This window comes from Nyctereutes procyonoides, unplaced genomic scaffold (assembly GCF_905146905.1).
Source record: "Nyctereutes procyonoides isolate TBG_1078 unplaced genomic scaffold, NYPRO_anot_genome, whole genome shotgun sequence".
NCBI classification, from domain to species: Eukaryota; Metazoa; Chordata; class Mammalia; order Carnivora; family Canidae; genus Nyctereutes; species Nyctereutes procyonoides.
In genome coordinates this window covers 5,371,469-5,392,611 of record NW_026575036.1, presented here as the reverse complement: position 1 = coordinate 5,392,611, position 21,143 = coordinate 5,371,469, and the positions used below count along the sequence as shown (strand labels likewise).

Sequence of the window (21,143 nt, the reverse complement as noted above, 5' to 3'; positions counted from 1 at the left end):
TAAATGGTCACAGTTTATTAATACTTTTGTCTTCATGAGAAAAGAAAAAAGTCTTTACATTGTGCTGTCATAATGTTTGATATTCTCCTAAGGTCTTTCATTATAATGGGTACATGTTTTGTTTCTCTGAGGGAGTTAATGAACATGTGAAGGAATTATTGTTTGGATTCTTGGAAAGTGGGAGACTTGTGTTGTTTTCCCCCCCAAAGCCTTTAATTATGTTTTGTTGAATCTATTATTTTTCTTGAGTTTTGTTCCTTATTCCACAGTAATTATTTCCAGGAAATGATCACCTAAAAACCACTGAAGGTTGATGTCAGATGATTTAAAAGGTAGATCATCCACATACAGATAATTGAAAACTAGCTATTAAGGAATTGTACACTGACAGTGAGTGGCAAGTTCTTTTTAATGATACTAATTTTTGATGATTAGGTGTGAAGATGAAAAGAAATGTCCTTTCCTGGATTTGGAAGTTAGATCTTAAGTGAAGTAGGAGTTAATAATCTGCACAATGCTCACGTTGTCTGCATTGGCTCCTTAACATCACCATGTTTTCCCTGTGTTCATACAGATATGAATATGAATCTACAGTTTCAGTTTCAGGCAATTTGTCCTCAAACAGTTTCTTGTGTATGGAAAATGGAACCCAGACATTCAGACCAACAGAAGATCCATCAGGTTGTCTACTTCATTGTATTGCTTTCTGTTCAGTGACTTTGTAAATGAACACTTTTTGCTTGGGGCTTTGAATGTTATTAAGTTTGGTTAAGTGTATAAGGTAAATGAACACAAAAAATTTTTTTCCAGAGATTTTGGAGGAGATCATGGAGGGAAATAGAAATGGCTTATAATTTAAGTGTTATTCCTCTTATATTTGAATATACTTAATAAGATTGCCTTATCTATTCTTTGAAATGGTTGTTTAAAAATAAGTCAAAGACATCCATCCAAGGACCACTTAGAGTTAATTCCACAGAGGAAAACATCTTAGAAAGATAGATTTATGCTGATGATTTGTAAATAAGATATAAATAGAAACCAAAATATTTGTGTTATAACACTGATCTTCTATAGCAGAGAAAGCAGGAAAGTATGCTGTAACTCTGGTTTACTCTATTCTCTTTCTGCTGAACTAGGAACTGGTCTTTCTGCCTTACTTCTTCCTCTTTACCGGAGACACTAATTTATAGTCTGACACAATAGTAGTGTTTCTTTTGGCTTCCTGCAGTCCCGGCACCAACATGACAGCTTTTGGTCCTTCATATGCTTAAGGGACCTATATAATCTTCTAGTGATGTTTAGTCTGGAAGTGACCCATTGATTTACCTAAGGCCAGAACTTCTCTTCCTCTGAGGGGGACATTTTTATGCTGAATTCGTATCAGTGGGAGTTACACCAGTCCCCAAGGCTAGGAATTTCACTGCTGGCATTGAATCAGAGGAAATCATCAGTTTCAAGGAGTGTAAGAATAGCTGTCTCAGAAACTTTAAGCCAAAGCAACTTCCTGGGGAAACAAACAAACAAAAAAACCCAGTGACATCAATGGTGGCCTATATTTTCTTCTTGAGCTGACTTTTTCCAAAGACTGACCTAAGTTTTATTTTCTATTTTTCTGTTTAATCTGCATTGTAGTAGATAAATCAAAACTTTCCCAGTCTAGTGAATCTCCTGGATAGTATATTAATTCTTTGATCTCTTGACATTTTAAAGTTTATTCTGGAATAGGCCTAGAAATTGCCTATGATCTCTTGACAGAAATCACTGTGCTCACCATAGAAAAAAAATGAATACCCAGAAATGGACATTATGATTTTCTAGATGGGAATGACTGAGAGATAGACCTCATAAGATATTCTAGGTCCAGTTGTGCTCAGGAACCTCATATTTGTGGGTACCTGGCAAGATTATGGAGATGAAAATAAGTTGTCACTCACTTTCCTGAAAGCATAACTCCAGAGTGTCTTCCTGGATTGATAGCTATTTAGGCTTCCTGGATTGATAGCTATTTAGGCTTAGAATTGGCTGTTTTCAGACATCAGCCTATTTTTCACCCTGTCAATTTCCTTTGGCCTAGTCTTTTTTATTCTACTAAGCAGTGCTGCTCAAAGGATTGGGGTGGATTTCTCTGTTAAAAATTATTTGGTGGTCATAGTATACAGTAGGTTCTATGGAGAAAATATGGTTACTACTCAGTTAAATATTTTTATTTTCTATAAAGTGATTAGAGCTATAGAGAATTCAAACATCTTCAGTGAGATTCTTATTTTAATATTACATTATCAATTCTAAGAAGAGATATTTATGTTTGTTTGTTTTCTCCTCCCTAAATAAGTATAAAAGTGGGATATCTCTCATAGCAGATAGCTGGGTCCAGTAGTTGCTGGTAAACTATCTCTCTGGAGGGAAAAAGTTCTGGTTTTAGTGTTTGTCAATTTCTGTAGTGTAAATACTGCCGTCATATTACCAATGTGTTGCCATTAAGCACTAAATTGAAAAGAGATGTGTGCACTGAGGGGAACACTTGACGGGATGAGCACTGGGTGTTATTCTGTATGTTGGTAAATTGAACACCAATAAAAAATTATTTTATTAAAAAATGAATTCAAAAAAAATGAAAAGAGATGTGTATACTGCACATCTATCCCAACCCAGTATATAAGTAGCTCCAGCATACCACTTATATTTGGCCATATCTAAGTACTCTGTCAGAAAATACAAATGGGATGTCTCAATGATTTATTGCTAACATAGTAGTATAAATCATTGACACACACCATGCCACATAAGAACTGTGAAATGTGTACAAAAAATCTAGAATTAAGTATTACTGATACTTTACTACCAAACCACTAGTACAATATCTTTTTTCTCTTTTAATACAGAGTGTGTGAAAGAAGTTAAATCATTAATGTGGATATATGTACTAGTAGGAAATATTATACGTGGAATTGGTGAAACTCCCATCATGCCTTTGGGGATTTCCTACATAGAAGATTTTGCCAAATCTGAAAACTCTCCTTTATATATTGGTGAGTTTGAAAATATGCTTTAGCCTCTTTTCAGGAAAGAAAGTTCCCTAAGGATGGATATCAATTATTTGGACTCAATGTTTTCTAGAATGATGAGCAGAGTACCTTGGCACAGATGGCCATCAATAAAAGTTTACTGAATTGAGCTAAATCCAAATAAGCCACTTTGCTAACTCTGCATTTTGCTATTAAAGATACCACTAATATAAAAAAAAAGATACCACTAATATAGCACCCCCAGAGTTCTCATGAGTCATCCATTTCTTTGGCACCACTCTATGTCAAGTCTATTTTTTTTTAATTTTTTTTAATTTATTTATGATAGTCACACACAAGAGAGAGAGAGAGAAAGAGAGAGAGAGAGAGAGGCAGAGACACAGGCAGAAGGAGAAGCAGGCTCCATGCACCGGGAGCCCGACGTGGGATTCGATCCCGGGTCTCCAGGATCACGCCCTGGGCCAAAGGCAGGCACCAAACCGCTGCGCCACCCAGGGATCCCTGTCAAGTCTATTAAATGATTTACCAATGTTTTCTTTAAACTGTCCCTTATATTCAAAATCTTTCTCATCATTCTCATTACTTCTATTTTTGTTCATATCTTCATTACTTCATCTGTAGATTATTATAACATCTTCATTGGTCTTAATATTACTAGCATTTTCTTTCAATTTCTTATAAACATTCTTGCAGTATAATTTTTCTCAAACATTGTATTAATCATGTCCTCTCTACCATATCAATAAAACATACTAGCTCTTTCTTTACTAAATCTGGTCTCTCCACTTATTACTCAATCTATATAGTTTCTTCACAATCTCTCCATGATAGTCAAGCTTTTCCAGATTCTTCACTAGTATCTGGTTTGTACCTTATGTTTCTTGAAATTTCCTTTTCTAAAATCCATCATTGTCACATCCCACAATAACTAACTTCAGATTCACCTTCTTATGTTATTTTCCAATCTCCTAAGCATTCTTAATTTATTATGAATAACTTATTTATATTCTTTAGTTGTTCCATCGTTTGTTATTTATAAGCATATAACTTTTAGTTCAGGACATTTTGCTATTAATGTAGATATACCTTTTAAGAACCAGAAATGTCAAAGAGAGTGAAAGAAGATCTGAATACAGTTACACATAATCATGATAGATCAAAATGTTTAGAGATTCTTACCCCATGCAACCTTTGGCACTTTTGATGACTCAGACTTTGCAATAAGACTTTTTGGTGTTTTCCTTTTTGGTCCTTTCAAATCCTTTCACATATTTATCTCGAAAGAGTACAAATGCTTGCCTGAAATAAGTCAGTGAACATCTTGTTATAATCTGTATTTCTTTATTCAATATATACTAGTGTATATAAAATATGGAAATAACAATGTTAATCTCTTTACATACCAAGAGAAATAAGACAGCCCATGTAAGGTTTAGTATATAAATAGCTACATAATTATAAATGAACCAAATTTGATAAATACTTATTTGTAATTAAATTTGAAAAGAATTAGACTTAAAAAATGAAATAAATAATTGTAAATGTGTATATAATTAAATAACTATAAATCAATAATCTATACAATGAAAGAAAATAGTTCCATGTATGGCTTTGAAGTTTAGGAGAGAACATAAAACCTAGAATAATTTTGTGAAAGTATTAGAAGAAAATGTCAAAAGAAGAGCTAGCCCGCAATTTCAAAAAACATAGAGTTAGGAGAATGGAGCCTGGAAAAGGACAACAATTAAGTGGCAAAAAGAATACTGGTGTTACTTGCAAATGGTTTGAGAAGAATTGGATAGATTTGAGTAGATTCAGAAAGTAGTGAGGGTGTAAATGCAGAGTGGAGGGAAAGGAAAGAAAGCAGGGGTAGATGAGAGATATTGTGATCAGTGATTAAGGGAGACTGAACAAGCACAAGAAAAGGCAAGTTAGTAAGATCTCAGAGAAGATAGAAAGGGTTGAGGTCAAGAAGTCAGGTGTGTGTATGGGTGGTGGCTAGCCTATGAAACTGTAGAATACATATTTTGAGGTAAGGAGGAACAAGCTGAAGGAGCTCATGTCTGGGTTTTCAGCAGCGGGGACGGCTCACTTCCAATTCACAGTTGTAGATAAGCCATGAGCTCACTGATAATGAAATTCCAGATGAGTAAGAAGTTGTGAGGGCAGAGGGGATTGATGAGTATGGAAGACAAGAATGTGGAGGATAAGAAAGGAGATCATAATGAAAGAAGACAAGTATCAGTAACAGTGAGGACTAAGCCAGAGGAGGTTTTGAGTCAGAGATGTGGGAGTGAAGGCTTTCTGAGGAATGTGCCATGGGAAATTTATCATAACATAGTGTTGCTTTAGAACTCCTCCAAAAATGTGCCTATGGAAAACAGCAAAAGAATCTTGCTCTGTGTTGTAGTTTTGTCAACAGCATGATCCCTGCCTATGCTGCTACAGCAGATTTTACCCCTGATTCATCATACAAGAGAATTTGAAGGCCCAGAGAAACTGGTTTTATATTTTGAGGTTCTTTTCCACGTTAACAGAAACAAACTTGCTACTTATATGTATGTCAGCTTAATTTACTTACAAATTGAAAATTTAAGGCAAACAGATCTGAGGCAAAAACAATGCAGTCTTCAGACTCTTCTGGAATTAGGACACTTTATGTGGGTATATAACTATACTATAACTTCATATCTTCATTTATTTTTAGGGTTTGTAGAAACAGGAGCTATCATTGGTCCTTTGATTGGACTTCTGTTAGCGTCATTCTGTGCAAATGTTTATGTTGATACTGGATCTGTGAACACAGGTAATTCAATAAAATTTATTTACAGTGTCTAGAATACACAAAGTACTTTCATTTATGTTACCACAATTAGTTCTTGCCTTTTTGCCCTTCCGTGGATAGGCTAATTCCAGTTTTCAGGTGTACAAACTGAAGTAAAGAAGTTTAGATAATTTTTCAAATATTTCACACCAGTGAGCAGGAAAACAAGTTAATATGCTGATCTTTTGACTCAAAATCCAGTGCTCTTTCTTTTTCCTTTTTTTCTTAAGATTTTATTTATTTATTCATGAGAGACACAGGCAGAGGGAGAAGCAGGCTCCATGCAGGGAGCCTGACGTGGGACTCGATTCCGGGTCTCCAGGATCACACCCTGGACTGAAAGAGGCACTAAACCTCTGAGCCATCCTGGAGGCCCAATAAATATCTATTTATAAATTCCTTACAAGATAGGACAGATAACCAAAATAATTTATTGGTAGGCGATATTGTAATATCACATATTGTCAGGCAAATTTTATGAATGTCTAAATTGTATATAAATTTTGTACTTGGATAAAACCTGAGAACTGTAATGTTAATAATTTTCTATAGTTAATGCAGGAAATAGTGGCAAGCTAATAAAAATGTGTATATTTCTTTACAGATGATCTGACCATAACTCCCACTGATACTCGTTGGGTTGGTGCATGGTGGTTTGGCTTTTTGATTTGTGCAGGAGTGAATGTGCTCACTGCCATTCCTTTTTTCTTTTTGCCCAAAACGCTTCCAAAGGAAGGACTAAAGAATAATGCAGACATCATTAAAAATGACAAAGAAGAGAAACAAAGAGAAGCGGTCAAGAAGGAAAAGGATGGAATCACTAAAGGCAAATATAAAAATTCTAAATGCTATATAATTTGCCTTTTGTTTTCTATAGATATGTCTATATTTTAGTTAACACTATATCATGCTAGGGTGCATTAAGACAGTCAGTAGTCAATAATGTCAGTAGTCCATAGTGCCTAGCCTGAGTCTTCCTGTGCTACTATTAAAATAAGTGATACAATAGCCAAACTGTGTAAGGAGCCTCCTTGTCCATCGAAAGATGAATGGATAAAGAAGATGTGGTTTGTGTGTATACAATGGAATATTACTCAGCCATTAGAAACGACAGATACCCACCACTTGCTTAGATGTGGATGGAACTGGAGGGTATTATGCTGAGTGAAATAAGTCAATCAGAAAAGGACAAACGTTATATGGTCTCATTCATTTGGGGAATATAAAAATTAGTGAAAGGGAATAAAGGGAAAGGAGAGAAAATGAGTGAAAATATCAGTGAGGGTGACAAAACATGAGAAACACCCAACTCTAGGAAATGAACAAGGGGTAGTGGAAGGGGAGGTGGGCGGGGGGTTGAGGTAACTGGGTGATGGGCACCGAGGGGGGCACTTGACGGGATGAGCACTGGGTGTTAGGCTATATGCTGGCAAATTGAAATCCAATAAAAATTTTAAAAAAATAAACCCAAACATAAACAAGAAACTAACTAAATAAATAAATATTTAATGCAATGCCTATTAAAAAAAGAAAATAAGTGATATAATTTGGAAGCCAAATTATCTGTGATCAATGTGTATATAAAGTTTTATGTCAATTCACACACTAAATAAATAAATTCCCCTTTGCCTTAAAAAATGTTTTATAGAGAACATAAATCTAATTTTAAAAAACCCAAACCGAGAACAAAAGGAGGAAAAATATACACTATTTCAAATAAATGTATAGTTCTGAAACAAACAAACAAAAATGTTAGCTTAACTGTGAGCTTCCTGGAAGTTAAGGCAGAAAAAGAAAACATGATAGGCCACATAAATCTCTATATTTGATAGAGAGAAGAATAATAATTCTTTTTTTAAGAATAAGAATTCTTTTTTAAGAATAATAATTCTTAAAGAGAAAATGTTCTCCAAGTAACACATTGTAAAAAAAAAGAAAAATTCATCATATGATGTATAATGCAGGCAATATTGAATCACACAGTAGTTTCCCAGCAAGTGCAAGTGAATATTTTCTAGAACAAGGCTGTTTTTTTTTTCTTTTGGATACACCTTCAGTAAAAGCTAAAAGAATAATTTACAGAAAGTGTTTCTGTACTAAGCTAAGATAGTCTATTTAATGTTCAAGAACACTGATTCTCAGACTTGGCCATATATTGGAGTTACCTGGGAAATTTAAAAAATTACCAATGCCCAGAAACTCTGTAGTATTCGCAGGAGGTCTGATTTAATTAATATGAGGTATGGCCTGGTCCTTGGAATTCTTAAAGAGTATTCATTTACTAGGTGAAGAGGGTTTCAGTCTCCTTATCTGTAAAATGAGGAAATAATAGTAGTAATTATTTTTTTATTTTTTTATTATTATTTTTTTAATAGTAGTAATTATTACAGAGTTGTTATGTGAGGATAAAAGGAGTTCCGGCATATATTAACTATTAGTATTGCTATTGGTATTGCTGTTATTATTGTTGATATTGATACTTCTACCATTGTTTATAAATTATAATACCAGTTTGCAAGAATTTTTATAGTGGTTGAAGTGGATGTGTACACGTTCACTTAAACTACTATTAAATATAATAATTCTCAGATCATTAGAAGCTAATTCAGAACCTTTAAAATTCTCAGTAGTTGTGATTATAGTAACAATTCTTTTTGAAAGGTTGGTATGGACTTATAGAAGATTTTCACATATAATATTGTTTGTGATCTGCAAGATCAATTTTCAAGACTAGGAAAGAGCAGAGCTTAGTATGAGACATACAGAAAAGAGATTTGAATTACTGAGACTCATCTACTAGAACAGAGATGTCAACAAACATGGACAACCTGAAAAGATCCAAAGTGGTCTAAACAACTTTCTTCCTGCCATGTACTTTATTTGTAAATATGAATTCTATAGCTAAAATAGGTTTCTTTGCATTAAGCTATGCTTCTTTCTCTCTCAACTTGTTTATTTATGATTCTTTGGATTTTAGGCAGTTTATTGAGCAAAAAGTACAAATAAGTAAGGAAATCAAGACAAAAATGTGAAGATAGGAAAAATGAAAAGTAATTATAAATGAGACTTCGACCCCAAAACGGCAGCAGGGTGACCTGGAACATTTGCAAGAGATGGGACACAAATTTGGCTCTGAGCTGTGTCAGTCCACATCAACAGAGGAAATTTTGCGTTATATAATTTACGTAGCCTTTAGTATGTACCAAAAAAATCAAGATCTCAGAGAGTAGGACCTGGGGTTTCGTTGTGTATCTAGTGTGAACCATTGACAGGACCTAAACTATTGTTCTGAAGAAGTAAAAAATACCCAGTACTTGAGAAAGTTATATACCATGAATTGCCACATATATCTTCATTTTAAATGGTCAAGAATGATAACATCAATATTTGAGTGTGAACTTTATCAAGTAGATCTCCTTCTAAACTTTAAAAAACAGAACAAGCATCTTTCATTCTATTTGATCTCTAGAGAAGAGAGGATATTAATGGAAGGAAAAAGAAAGAAAAAAAGGAAGTGGTGTGAATACAGACAATATTTTGGTCATGTTATCATTTTTCCTTAAAACACAATAACAACTTAGTGATGGTAAGACTATTGTGCTCTGCTCCCTACCTGTATTACTGTATTACTGGCTTGCAGAAGGTACAAAAACTGTATAACTTTAGCTTTCAAGAGGTAACACAGCAAAGCAAAGCAAAAACCAGTATGTGTAGGATAAACAGAAAAAATATAATTTGCAGGGGAGGTTGATGTTTTAGAAAAAGTTGATCTTAAAATGCAAAGCCAAGCTAGTTTAACACACACTTTTTCATTTCAGATTTTTTACCGTTCATGAAAAGTCTTTTATGCAACCCAATTTACATGCTTTTCATACTAATAAGCATTGTACAGTTCAATGCATTTGTTAATATGTTCACCTTCATGCCTAAGTATTTGGAACAGCAATATGGAAAATCAGCTTCAGAGGCAATCTTTCTAATTGGTATGTTTATTCTTCTCTATATCAGTAGTCCACTTTTTTTTTAACCATGAAATGGTGAACAGTGTGATGATGGATCTAGGAAGTTCTTAAATTGAAATATGTGGAGATGTTTCTGTCTCTGGTACATTTCTGCCTTCCATTTTCCAGGGAAATCAACAAAGGGTAGGGAAGGAAAGAGGCCAGGAGATCCTGGCTTTTTTTTTCTCTTCTGCTCTCTCTCTACTCAAAATATTTGTGGAAATCTTGAGGAATGTAAAAATTAGAGATAATTTTCAGATAGGCAACCATTAATGTAAAAAGGGAAACAAGGATAACTCATTAGTAGGAGTCTGAGTTTTACTCATTTAACTCCAGTTTATGAATTCAATGTCTCTCCTAAGTTCCTTGGGCCCCCTGGTGGTTTGAGGTGTCTTTGCAGCCCAAGCATTCTGATTTTCCTGTGAACACACTGACTACAGAGGTGCTCTTCCTCCTTGGGTTTCTACTGAGATCTTTTTACGGCTTTGAAAAGTGAATATCCCAGACTGTCTGCAACCACATCACCTAGAGTGCTTGTTGAAAGTTCAGATACCTGATACTCATTTCAGAATTCTTAATAACTAGAGTGGGTATAAACAACTGCAAAATCATATTAATCATAAACTACTGGTCAACTTTGACTTGTCACTCCTACCTGAACAATTAGAAAAAGATACAGATCACAAATCTCTGCATACAAGAAATTTACGACCTACTACAACTAATTAAATGAAGGATAGTGATAACATTCTTTAAAATATACTTGACATTGAGAGGCATTTAAAAATCTCTCTGTAGTAATATATAACTCAGCAGAGATAAAATTCACCTTTCTTCACTGTGCGTTAGACCTAAATGATTTCTTATGTAAGACATATTAAATAAAGTTAAGATCATATTTGTTCTTTTGCTAAATCACTTTGTAAACAACATTTCATTTATATCTCTAGGTATTTATAACTTACCTCCAATATGCATTGGATATATAGCTGGTGGTTTAATTATGAAGAAGTTCAAGATTACTGTCAAACAAGCTGCCCACATAGGATGCTGGTTATCTTTAATTGAATATCTTCTCCATTTTTTGTGTTTTCTCATGATCTGTGATAATACTTCAGTTGCTGGCATAACCACCACTTATAAAGGGTATGTTGTTTCCTAATGAATGTCATACATTTAGAACAGTTAATAACATATCTTATTCAAAGGTTACCCATGACCAGATCATTTGCTAATTGGAATTAATAACAACAATCCACGGTCTTTCTTTATCTTTCCTCCATCTGTCAGTTATAAGCCTATCCCTACTAGCTCTAGGCTTATTAAAGAGATTCGGAACATATCATATGGTTAGTGAGTTTATGGCTGCATAAACTGTGTGTTTGTGTGTGTGTGTGTGTTTGTCTTTGCAATATCCTAGTGGATATTAAAGTGGACATCAAAGAAACTACTGATAGTTTTAGGTTGTATCGGGATATGTTATCCATATATTTTGGACTCTCATAAATGGGTGAAATTAATTAATTATATAGTCTCAATCATCTTTATATGTTTCCACAATGGGCCTAAGTCCAGCATAACTGAATCCTAACACATAATATGTTAATTCACATGTAAATTCATACATTTCATTTGTCTAGTTAGGTCTCTATCATTGAATAGTTTTAGATTTGTATTTGAGGGTTATCTGAATTTATAGAAAGATTATGCATAGTAACATTTTCTCTTGACTTGATAATACACATCCTAACAGATGTGAGGTGATATCTCATTGTGGCTTTGATTTTTATTTCTCTGATCAGTGAAATTGAGAAACTTTTAATTTACTTATTGGCCATTTGTATGTCTTCTTTGGAAAATTATCTATTTAGTTCCTCTGCCCATTTTAACACTTGATCTTAGCCAAAAGGTTGAGAAATTATCCTCTGCCCATTTAAAAATCAGATTGTTTGCTTTTTTGTTATTGAGTTTTATTCATTTTTTATTTATTTTGGATATTAATTCCTTATCATATATATGATTTGTAGATATTTGCTCCCATCCCATAGGGTGTCTTTTCATTTTGTTCATGATTTCCATTGCTGTCCAGAAGCTTTTTAGTTCATGTAGTTCCGTTTGTTTATGTTTGCTTTTGTTATTTGTGATTTTTGGTGTCCAATCCAAAAAATCCTTGCCAAGACTAATATCAAGGAACTCACCCGCTATATTTTCTTCTAGGAATTTTGTGGTTTCAGGTCTTTTTTTTTTTTAAGATTTATTTATTTATTTATGATAGACATAGAGAGGCAGAGACACAGGCAGAGGGAGAAGCAGGCTCCACGCCGGGAACCTGATGTGGGACTCAATCTCAGGACTACAGAATCGCGCTTTGGACCAAAGGCAGGCACTAAACCGCTGAGCCACCCAGGGATCTGGTTTCAGGTCTTAAATTTAAGTCTTTAATCCATCTGACTTTATTTTTTGTGTAAGATGTAAGATAGGAGTCTAGTTTCATTCTTTTGCATGTGGCTGTCCAATTTCCCAACACCATTTATGAAAAGAGTATCCTTTCCCCACAGTAAATTCTTAGCTGGCTTATTGTAAATTAATTCACCATACATGCATGGTTTATCTGGGTTCTCTATTCTCTTCCATAATCTTGGTGACTCTTTTTTATGCTAATACTATACTGTTTTGATTACTATTGTTTTGTAAAATAGTTTGAAATCAGGAAGAGTGATACCTCCTGCTTTGCTATTAAGATTGCTTTGCTATTTTTTTTTTGTGGTCCCATGTTTTTCTACGTCTATGAAAAATGCCATTGGAATCTGTTTAGCAATTTCAATAAATCTGTAGATTGCCTTGGGTACCAAGGAAATTTTAGCAATATTAATTCTTCCAGTCCCTGAGCATGCAATATCTTTCTATTTATTTGTGTCTTCTTCAATTTCTTTCACCAATATCTTACAGTTTTCAGTGTATATATTTGCACATCCTTGGCTAAATTTATTTATTTTTATTCTTTTGATGCAATTATCAAAAATTTCTCTTCTAATAATTTGTTGTTAGTGTGTAGAAATTGAATTGACTTTTGTATACTGATTTTCTATCCTGCAACTTTACTGGATTATAATTCTAACCATTTTTTGTGGTGTCTTTAGGGTTTTCTATACATATTTATGTCACCTAAAAATAGAGGTAATTTCACTTCTTCATTTCTGCTTCGAATGCCTTTTATTTTTTTGTCTTGCCTAATAGCTCTGGCTAGGACTTCTTGAATAAAAGTGGATAGAGTAGATATTCTTATGCTGTTCCTGATCTTAGAGGAAAGTTTCTCAGCATTGAGAATGATGTTAGCTGTGGGCTTGTCGTAAATGTCCTTTTTATATGTTGTTACATTTCTTCTGTATCTAATTTGTTGAGAGTTTCTTTTTTATCATGAATAGATGTTGAATTGTGTCAAATGCCTTTTTGCATTTATTGAGATGATCATATGATTTTTATCCTTCAATTTGTAATGTGATGTATCACATTGATTGGTTTGTATATATAGAAATGTCCTTGTGTCCCTGGAATAAATCCCACTTGATCTTGACATGTGATCTTTTTGATGTGCTGTTGAATTCATTTCACCAGTATTTCTTTTTTCGGAAGCTTTTATTTATTTATTCACAAAGGACACAGAGAAAGAGGCAGAGACATAGGCAGAGGGAGAAGCAGGCTTTTAGCAGGAAGCCCAGTGGGGGACCTGATCCCCAGACCGGAATCATGCCCTGAGCTGAAGGCAGGTGCTCGTTGGCTGAGCTACCCAAGCATCCCATTTGCCAGTATTTCGTTGATAATTTTTGTGTCTATATCCATCAGGGATTTGTCCTGTGGTTTTCTTTTCTTGTAGTTTTCACATCCGACTTTGGTCAGATTATACTGATGTATAATTCTGGCCTCACAAATGAATTTGGGGATGTTTCGCCCTTCAATTTTTTGGAAGACTTTAGAAGGATTAGTGTTAATTCTTCTTTAAATGTTTGATAGAATTTACTAATGAAACCATCTGATGCTGGGCTGTTCTTAGTTGGGAAATTTGTGATTTTGATGCTCTCCTTACCAGTAATTGATCTGTTCAGATTTTCTATTTCTTCATGTTTTTAGAAATTTATCCATTTTTTCTAAGTTGTCCAATTTATTGGTGTATAATTTATAGTTTTGTCTTATGATCCTTCACATTTATGTGGTGTTGGTTGTAATATTTTCTCTTTAAATTATAATTTTATTTATTGAGGTTGTCTCTCTTTTTGTTCTTCTATTCCTTGATGTGTAAAGTTAGGGTTTTACTTGAGATTTTTTTTTCTTAATGTATGTGTTCATTGCTATAAACTTTCTTCCTAGAAATTCTTTTGTTGCATCTTATAAATTTTGATATGTTGTGGTTACATTTTTGTGTCAAAATATTTTTTTTATTCCCTTTTGATTTCTTCTATGATCCAGTGGTCATTTAGGAGTGTGTTGTTTAAATTCCATATATTTGTAAACTTTCCAAATTTCCTCCTGTTAATTGATTTCTATTTTCATATCACTGTGGTCAGAAAAAATACTTAATGTAATTCCTATCTTCTTGAATTTCTTGAGAATGGTTTTGTGGCTTAACACATGATATATCCTAGAAATGTTTTCTGTGCTTTTAAAAAGAATATACATTCTGCTGCTATTGGATGGAATATGTTGCATTTGTATATGTCTTTTAGGTTGGTCTACAGTCTCATTCAAGTCTTCTATTTCCTTATTAATTCTCTGTCTAGATTATCTATCCATTGTTGATATTGGAGTATTAAAGTCTTTATTATTGTATTGCTGTTTATTTCTCCTTTTAGTTATTTGTTTTATATATTTAGGTACTTCAATTTTGGGTGCATAAATATTTACAACTGTTGTATCTTCTTGATGAATGCATTTCCTTTGTGATTTGACAACTTGCTCTGGTGTATACTTTGACAAATTTAGCACAATATTTCGTATACTACTATAGCTCTTTTCTTTGTATGAGGCTTACATTAAAATATATTTATAGCATCCTATTTTATGTTACCATCTTGACTTTGATAGCATATGGAAATTATATTTGTACTTCTCCTCCCCTGTATCTTAGGTTAATGTTAAAATTTACATTTGTTTATATTGTGTATCCAATATGTTACTGTAATTATGGTTATTTATAATACATTTGTTTTTCAACTTTAAACTAGAGCTTTATACATTCACATGTTTTTGTGATGTTAATTACCATCCTTTTATTTCAGCTTCAAGAATTTCCTCTAGCATTTCTTGTAATTCAGGTTTAGTAGTGATGTACTTCCTCAGTTTTTGTTTGTTTGGGGAAATCTTTGTTTCTTTCATTTCTGAAGGACAGCTTTGCCAATATAGTATTCTTGATTGAGAGGGTTTTTTTTTCTTCCTATATGTTGAATATATTATCCCACTCTCTCCTGACCTGCAAAGTTTTTGTTGAGAAATCTGCTTATAGTCTTATGCAAATACCCTTAAAGTGACAAATCATTTTTGTCTTGTTGATTTCAAAATTTTCTCTTCATCTTTTACTTTTGTCAGTTTAATTATTATGTGTTTTGGTATACTTTCTTTTTGGATTCAACCTATTTGGGATTCTTGGCTGTGTTGCACATTCAAATGGGACTACTGGGTGGGCTTTCTGATTGGGAAGGGCTTCTGGCTGTGCTCCACAGTCAGAAGGGACCACTAGTAGGTTGTAGACTATATTCCCTGTCAGGATGATGCCACTGGTCAGGGATATAGGTTGGGCTCACAATTGTTCCTGATCAGCTAAGGATCATGCTGTGCTCTATGATCAAGAAGGGTTACAAGCTGTGCCTTGAAGTTAGGTGGGGCCACAGGGCGAGCTTCACAAGGGAGTTACTGGGCTTTACTGTTGAACAAGGTTGCCAGCCACATTCTCTGGAGGAGAGAGGCTCTAATATCCCAGAGTTAGGTGGTGCTAGAAACTGCATCCTCTACTTGGGCAGGATCACTGTCCAAATTCTCTCATCAGGTAAGGCTGCAACCTCTGCTCGATGATTGGGCATAGTCACTGACTAGGTTCCCTGCTTAAATAAGGCTTCAGGCTGTATTCAGCAATTGGGTAGGGCCAAAGGCTGGGCTCTGTGCCTGGGTGATGCTGTAGTCTGGGCTCTGAGGCTGCCCAGGGTTATTGTTCAGCCTCCTTGGTTAGGTGGGGCCAGAGGTTATGCTTAGGGCAGGGCTATTAGCTTGACTCCCAGGTGGAGCAGGGCTGTAGGATGGACTCTATGGCTGCCTACATTCTCTGGCCAGGCTTTCCGAATTAGTGAGACTGGAGGCTATACTCACTAGTTAGGCAGGGCTGTGAATTTTTTTCCTTTCCCAGATAAGGGAGTTGAACAAGCTCCAACACCAGTATGCCCTGTTGACTGGGAACCCAAGTCAAGTAGAATTGCCAACTGAGATTCTTGGTCAATAGGAGCCACCATTCAGCCCTGTAGAATGAGCAGAACTACAGGCTGGGTCTGTACTTGGACAAGGTGGCAAGTGAGAAAACAGTCCACCAAGATCTGAGTGCTGTTTGCTGTAATCCCTGTCTTCCTTCTTCTTCTTTATCTAATTGCTAATAAGGGAGGCCTACAGATTCTCCCAGTGATGCTCATGAGGTGACACCTGAATGGGCCTTCTGGGAAATATCCCACAATGCTGAGGGTACTTAATGTCTACCTTGGGCTCTCTTTTCCCTTTGGAAAAACAGTAGGACCAGGGGGGAATTCTCTGTGTGCCATTGTGCTGACCTGGGGGAGGGGCAATTTGATTACAGTGTAACTGCTCCTCTTACTCTTCCAATGTGATCCTTCTAAGTCTACGTGGTCCAGAGGGATGCTTTTAGCCTCACCCCAGTGCTGGGATTTTAACAATGGTATCTTGTCTGGATAGCTGTTACTTGGTCTTCTTGGGAGGGAAACTGGTCAACAACAACTTATGCTGTCATTTTTTTAAAAAAAAGATTTTACTTATATATTCATGAGAGACACAAAGACAGAGGCAGAGACAGGCAGAGGGAGAAGCAAGCTCCCTGGTGGAAGCCTAATGTAGGATTTGATCCCACTATGCCAGGATCACAACCTGAGCTAAAGGCAGATGCTCAATCACTGAGCCACCCACATGCCCATATGTTGCCAATTTTATGACTACTGGACATTATACTAGAAGAAGGTATTTTTTACTCAAGTAGTTAGATTTCTGAAGCTAAATATACTGTCTGCATTACAAATTGAACTTACATTAAAAAAAAAACAAATTGAACTTACAGATTTTGAACTTCAAGATTGCTTTCATAACACAAGATCTCTCATTACTAACTACCATATGGATCAACCACAGGGATTAGGTCATCTTCATTTTTGTGTTCTAATAATACCTAGAAAAACCTCTTCTATATGGTAGGCACTCAGTTAATGCCTGTTTATTGGCTACTTGCTTATCTGAAGTAAATCGAAAAGTTGCTATGTGGTCACCAAAGCACGTGTTTTTTATGCCAGAGCTACAGTTCTGAGGCCAGACATTGAAGGTGGGAAGATTTCTGCTTCTATTCTGGGGGTCAGAAGAAATATAATTTTGGATTAAGATGAAAAAAATAATAAGGAAATGTTCTAATAGTCTTTCAATATCCATGCATTATTTTAAAACATTTCAGAATACAACAAGATTTATATGTGGAAAATACCATCCTTGCGGACTGTAACAAGGATTGCAACTGTCCAATTAAAATGTGGGACCCTGTGTGTGGAAACAATGGTGTGTCATATATGTCAGCTTGTCTTGCTGGTTGTGAGACATCCTTTGGAACAGGAATAAACATGGTAACACATTCTGTCCATCTCTTTTACAAAACTTTGGTTTTATGCATTGCATTAGAACTTTCCAACATGAAGTGGGTCCACATTTCATAAAAGTAAAATTAAAGTCTTTCTGTATGTTCATTTGATTTACCTTTTATTTCATAAATCTTACTTTAAACCTGCACAGTGTCTGACCACTGTTCTTTTCCTTTAATTAATTATTTTTATTTGAGTATACTGGACACCAACCACTGATCTTTAATTCCATAGCAGTTGTCATTATTATATAACTAACTCATTTTAAAAATATTCTGGACTGAAATATTTTTATCATTGAGATGGAGCTGGTTGTTTTGATCTCAGCTACCGAGCTAATTGCTTTGCCATTTTTTCCTCTTTTTTCCCCCTTTTCTAAATATATATATGCATGTGCTTTCTGTGTTTTTCACATTCTGACAGCTTTTTAAGAGGGTAGAATTAGGCTGCTTTTTTCTCCTGAAAATTTTACAATATTTAAAAAATTGTTGGTAATAAAGTAAAATATAACTTTTGATTCTTATGAAAACCTGAAAAAAAAGAAAACCTGGAAATATGAGTTTTTAAAGGATTGACTCTACTCCATTTTTGAAATAAACTATACTTTTTGAAACAAAGCTTTATTCATAAAGCTAAATATTTCAGCTGAGTATTTGAAAACAAATTTTGTTTCTCATACTTCATGTTGAAAACACTATGCGTCTTTAACAGACATGACTTTAGGATAGGTGAGTGATTGCAAATTTATTCCATATTTTAGAAAGAAATACCATTTTTCTAAAACCACACTTCCATGTTTTTTTTAAGCTATAATCCTGAGAAGCACCATAATAGAGATGAGAATAAAGGGAATAAATAGTCTCCTTCTTGATCCAGTTGGCTATGTAGAAAATATTTGTGATGTGTGTTCAAAATTTTACTTTCTTAAATAGGATAATATATTATTTTTTGATAGGTGTTCCAAAATTGTAGCTGCATTCAAACCTCAGGAAATTCATCTGCAGTTCTTGGGCTGTGTGACAAAGGATATGACTGTTCCATGATGCTCCAGTACTTTTTAATCTTGTCAGCAATTGGCAGTTTTATTTATTCTTTATCTGCGATCCCTGGATATATGGTTCTTCTAAGGTACAAAAATTTTCTTTATTTGGATTCCTTCTTGGTCCTTTACTAAGGTACCTTTTTCTAAAAAAGCCACTTGAAGCCTATATTATCTAAGAATTCAGTGCTCTTTTATATCATGTATTAAGAATTTTATATTAGGTATTGTTGAATTTTATAAAATTTTGATAATTAGGGATATGAATATTCATCTTTTAGCATTTCCTTCTTTATCTTTCCTGCCTTGTTTTTTGCAGCTAAATTATGTGAACCTCTCATTGTTGACACAAGAAGAAACATTAAATTTTAGTGTAACCCATATGAAATGGTCATTTTGATAGATATAGAGTGGTTACCTAGCAGTCATTTCATACAGTTCAAGCTACAGGACAGCAGAGTGTAAAACTATCAGAAACCTTGGTGTCACCACTTACTATCTACAGGGCATAAACAGGTCACTTGATTTTTCTTAGCTTCATTTTTTAAAAAACAAAAATAGGCATAATAATAAATACTCAACTTTTTTTTACAAGGCTATCATGAGATACAAAGGATGAAGAACTTTCTAAAACTAGGAAACTGCAGAGCTAGGATTCAGACTTGGTGTAGTACACATGTGTGCATTCAATTCCAGCATTTTGCATGCCTAGAAAACAATCATAAACATTCCTACTAAGCAAAATGTGCATTTTTATCTTTTCTTCATATTTTATTGGAACTTTGAAGCAGAGTTAAGATAATTGCAATTCTCAGTCCATAGCACATTATCCTTATAAGCTAGGATAAGTTTTCATTCTTGTTTAATTTTTACTTTTTTCATTCTATTTTTCACTCCCTCTTATCATAGTCACCCACATTAAATGATAAATATGGATTATCCTCTGTGAAATGCTAATATTTTTTGTGAGTTTGTGTTTTTATATTCACACAAGCAGGTATTGTGCTATAAATCTTGCTTTGGTTCATAAGGTATAGGCATAGATAAACTCACCAAGTACTACTAGTTCTTATGAGTTATCTCACACCTTCACTACATGGGAGTTCCTACCTCCTTACAGCCTCACTAACACTTGGAATTATCTTACTTTCTGATGTTGACTACTCCAACAAGTGTAAAACAGTAGCTCACTGATGTTTTAATATGCGATTTCCTAATTCAGTATATTTAAGTATCTCTTCAAACTTTTAATAGCTATTTAGGCTTCTGATTCAAGATGTTTATTGACTTTCTTTGCCCATTTTGTATTATATTTCTTATATTTTTCTTGGTAATTTTGCTGATTGCTGTCTAAATTATAAGTATTAAGTTTTTAAATATTTCATTTATTTATTTGAGATAGACCAAAGAGAGCATGAGCAGGTGGTAGGGGTAGAGGGAGAGGAAGAAGCAGACTCCCCACTGAGTGGGGAGCCAGATGTGGGGCTTGATCCAAGACCCTGAGATCATGACCTGAGCAAAGGCAGACACCAAACTAGCGAAGCCACCCAGGCACCACTAAATTATAAATATTAATGTAATATTTGTTTACATGACACAATTATCTCCTCCTCTCTCATCTTTTTAAAATTTCTCCAAAGCATCTTTTATGAACTTAAATCTTAAATTTTATTGTACTGAAATCTAATAATTTTCTTACTTTAGGGTTTATGTATTGGAGAGTCACATTTTAAAAGTGTTTTTATGCTCCTAATTTATAAAAATATTCACCTAAATTTTATCCTAATAGCTTTACAGCTTCACCTTTTACATATGGTTCTTTAAACCATCTCAGGTCTATCTTTATGTATGATGCAAGGGAGATAGTTATTCAGTGTTATTTTTTTCCATATAATAAAGCAGTTTTTCCAGCATCAATATAAATAAGAGGTCCCTTCTCTGTTGATTTTTGGTGCTAACTTTACCATATCTCCAGTTTTAATATTACATGAGTCAATTTTCACTTTTATTCTAATTCTACAGTTTTGTTTTCATACAGTACCATATTGATTTTATTACTTTGACATGGTATAGGTTAATATCTCATATGGTAAACTCTTCTTTACCCACTCACCCCTAACACCTTTACTCTTTCTTTATTCTTTTCTTCACAAATTGATTTAGCTACTGATGTATGGATCTTTATGCTCACATAGGAATTTTGATGGAGTTTGTGTGGATTCCATAGATTATTTGGAGAAAATCTGGCATCAAATATTTGTGAAAATCAAATCTTTCCATTTATTTAACTTTTCTTCTATAGATAATATACACATGTATATACAAATGTATACATACATATAAAATTATGTCATTTATAATAAA

The 21,143-nt window shown here is 34.2% G+C and overlaps 1 protein-coding gene across 4 annotated transcripts in view; it reads left to right on the top strand.

The window, feature by feature from the left end:
• SLCO1A2 (solute carrier organic anion transporter family member 1A2) overlaps window positions 1-21,143 on the top strand; it is a 107,952-nt gene that overhangs the window by 72,821 nt on the left and 13,988 nt on the right. For all 4 annotated transcript variants that reach the window (XM_055318650.1, XM_055318648.1, XM_055318649.1 and 1 more), the window contains 8 exons: window positions 575-681; window positions 2,886-3,032; window positions 5,737-5,835; window positions 6,458-6,679; window positions 9,672-9,836; window positions 10,805-11,000; window positions 17,560-17,725; window positions 18,696-18,868. In XM_055318650.1, the coding sequence (XP_055174625.1) occupies window positions 575-681; window positions 2,886-3,032; window positions 5,737-5,835; window positions 6,458-6,679; window positions 9,672-9,836; window positions 10,805-11,000; window positions 17,560-17,725; window positions 18,696-18,868 (1,275 nt within the window). The remainder of the gene's footprint in view (window positions 1-574; window positions 682-2,885; window positions 3,033-5,736; window positions 5,836-6,457; window positions 6,680-9,671; window positions 9,837-10,804; window positions 11,001-17,559; window positions 17,726-18,695; window positions 18,869-21,143) is intronic.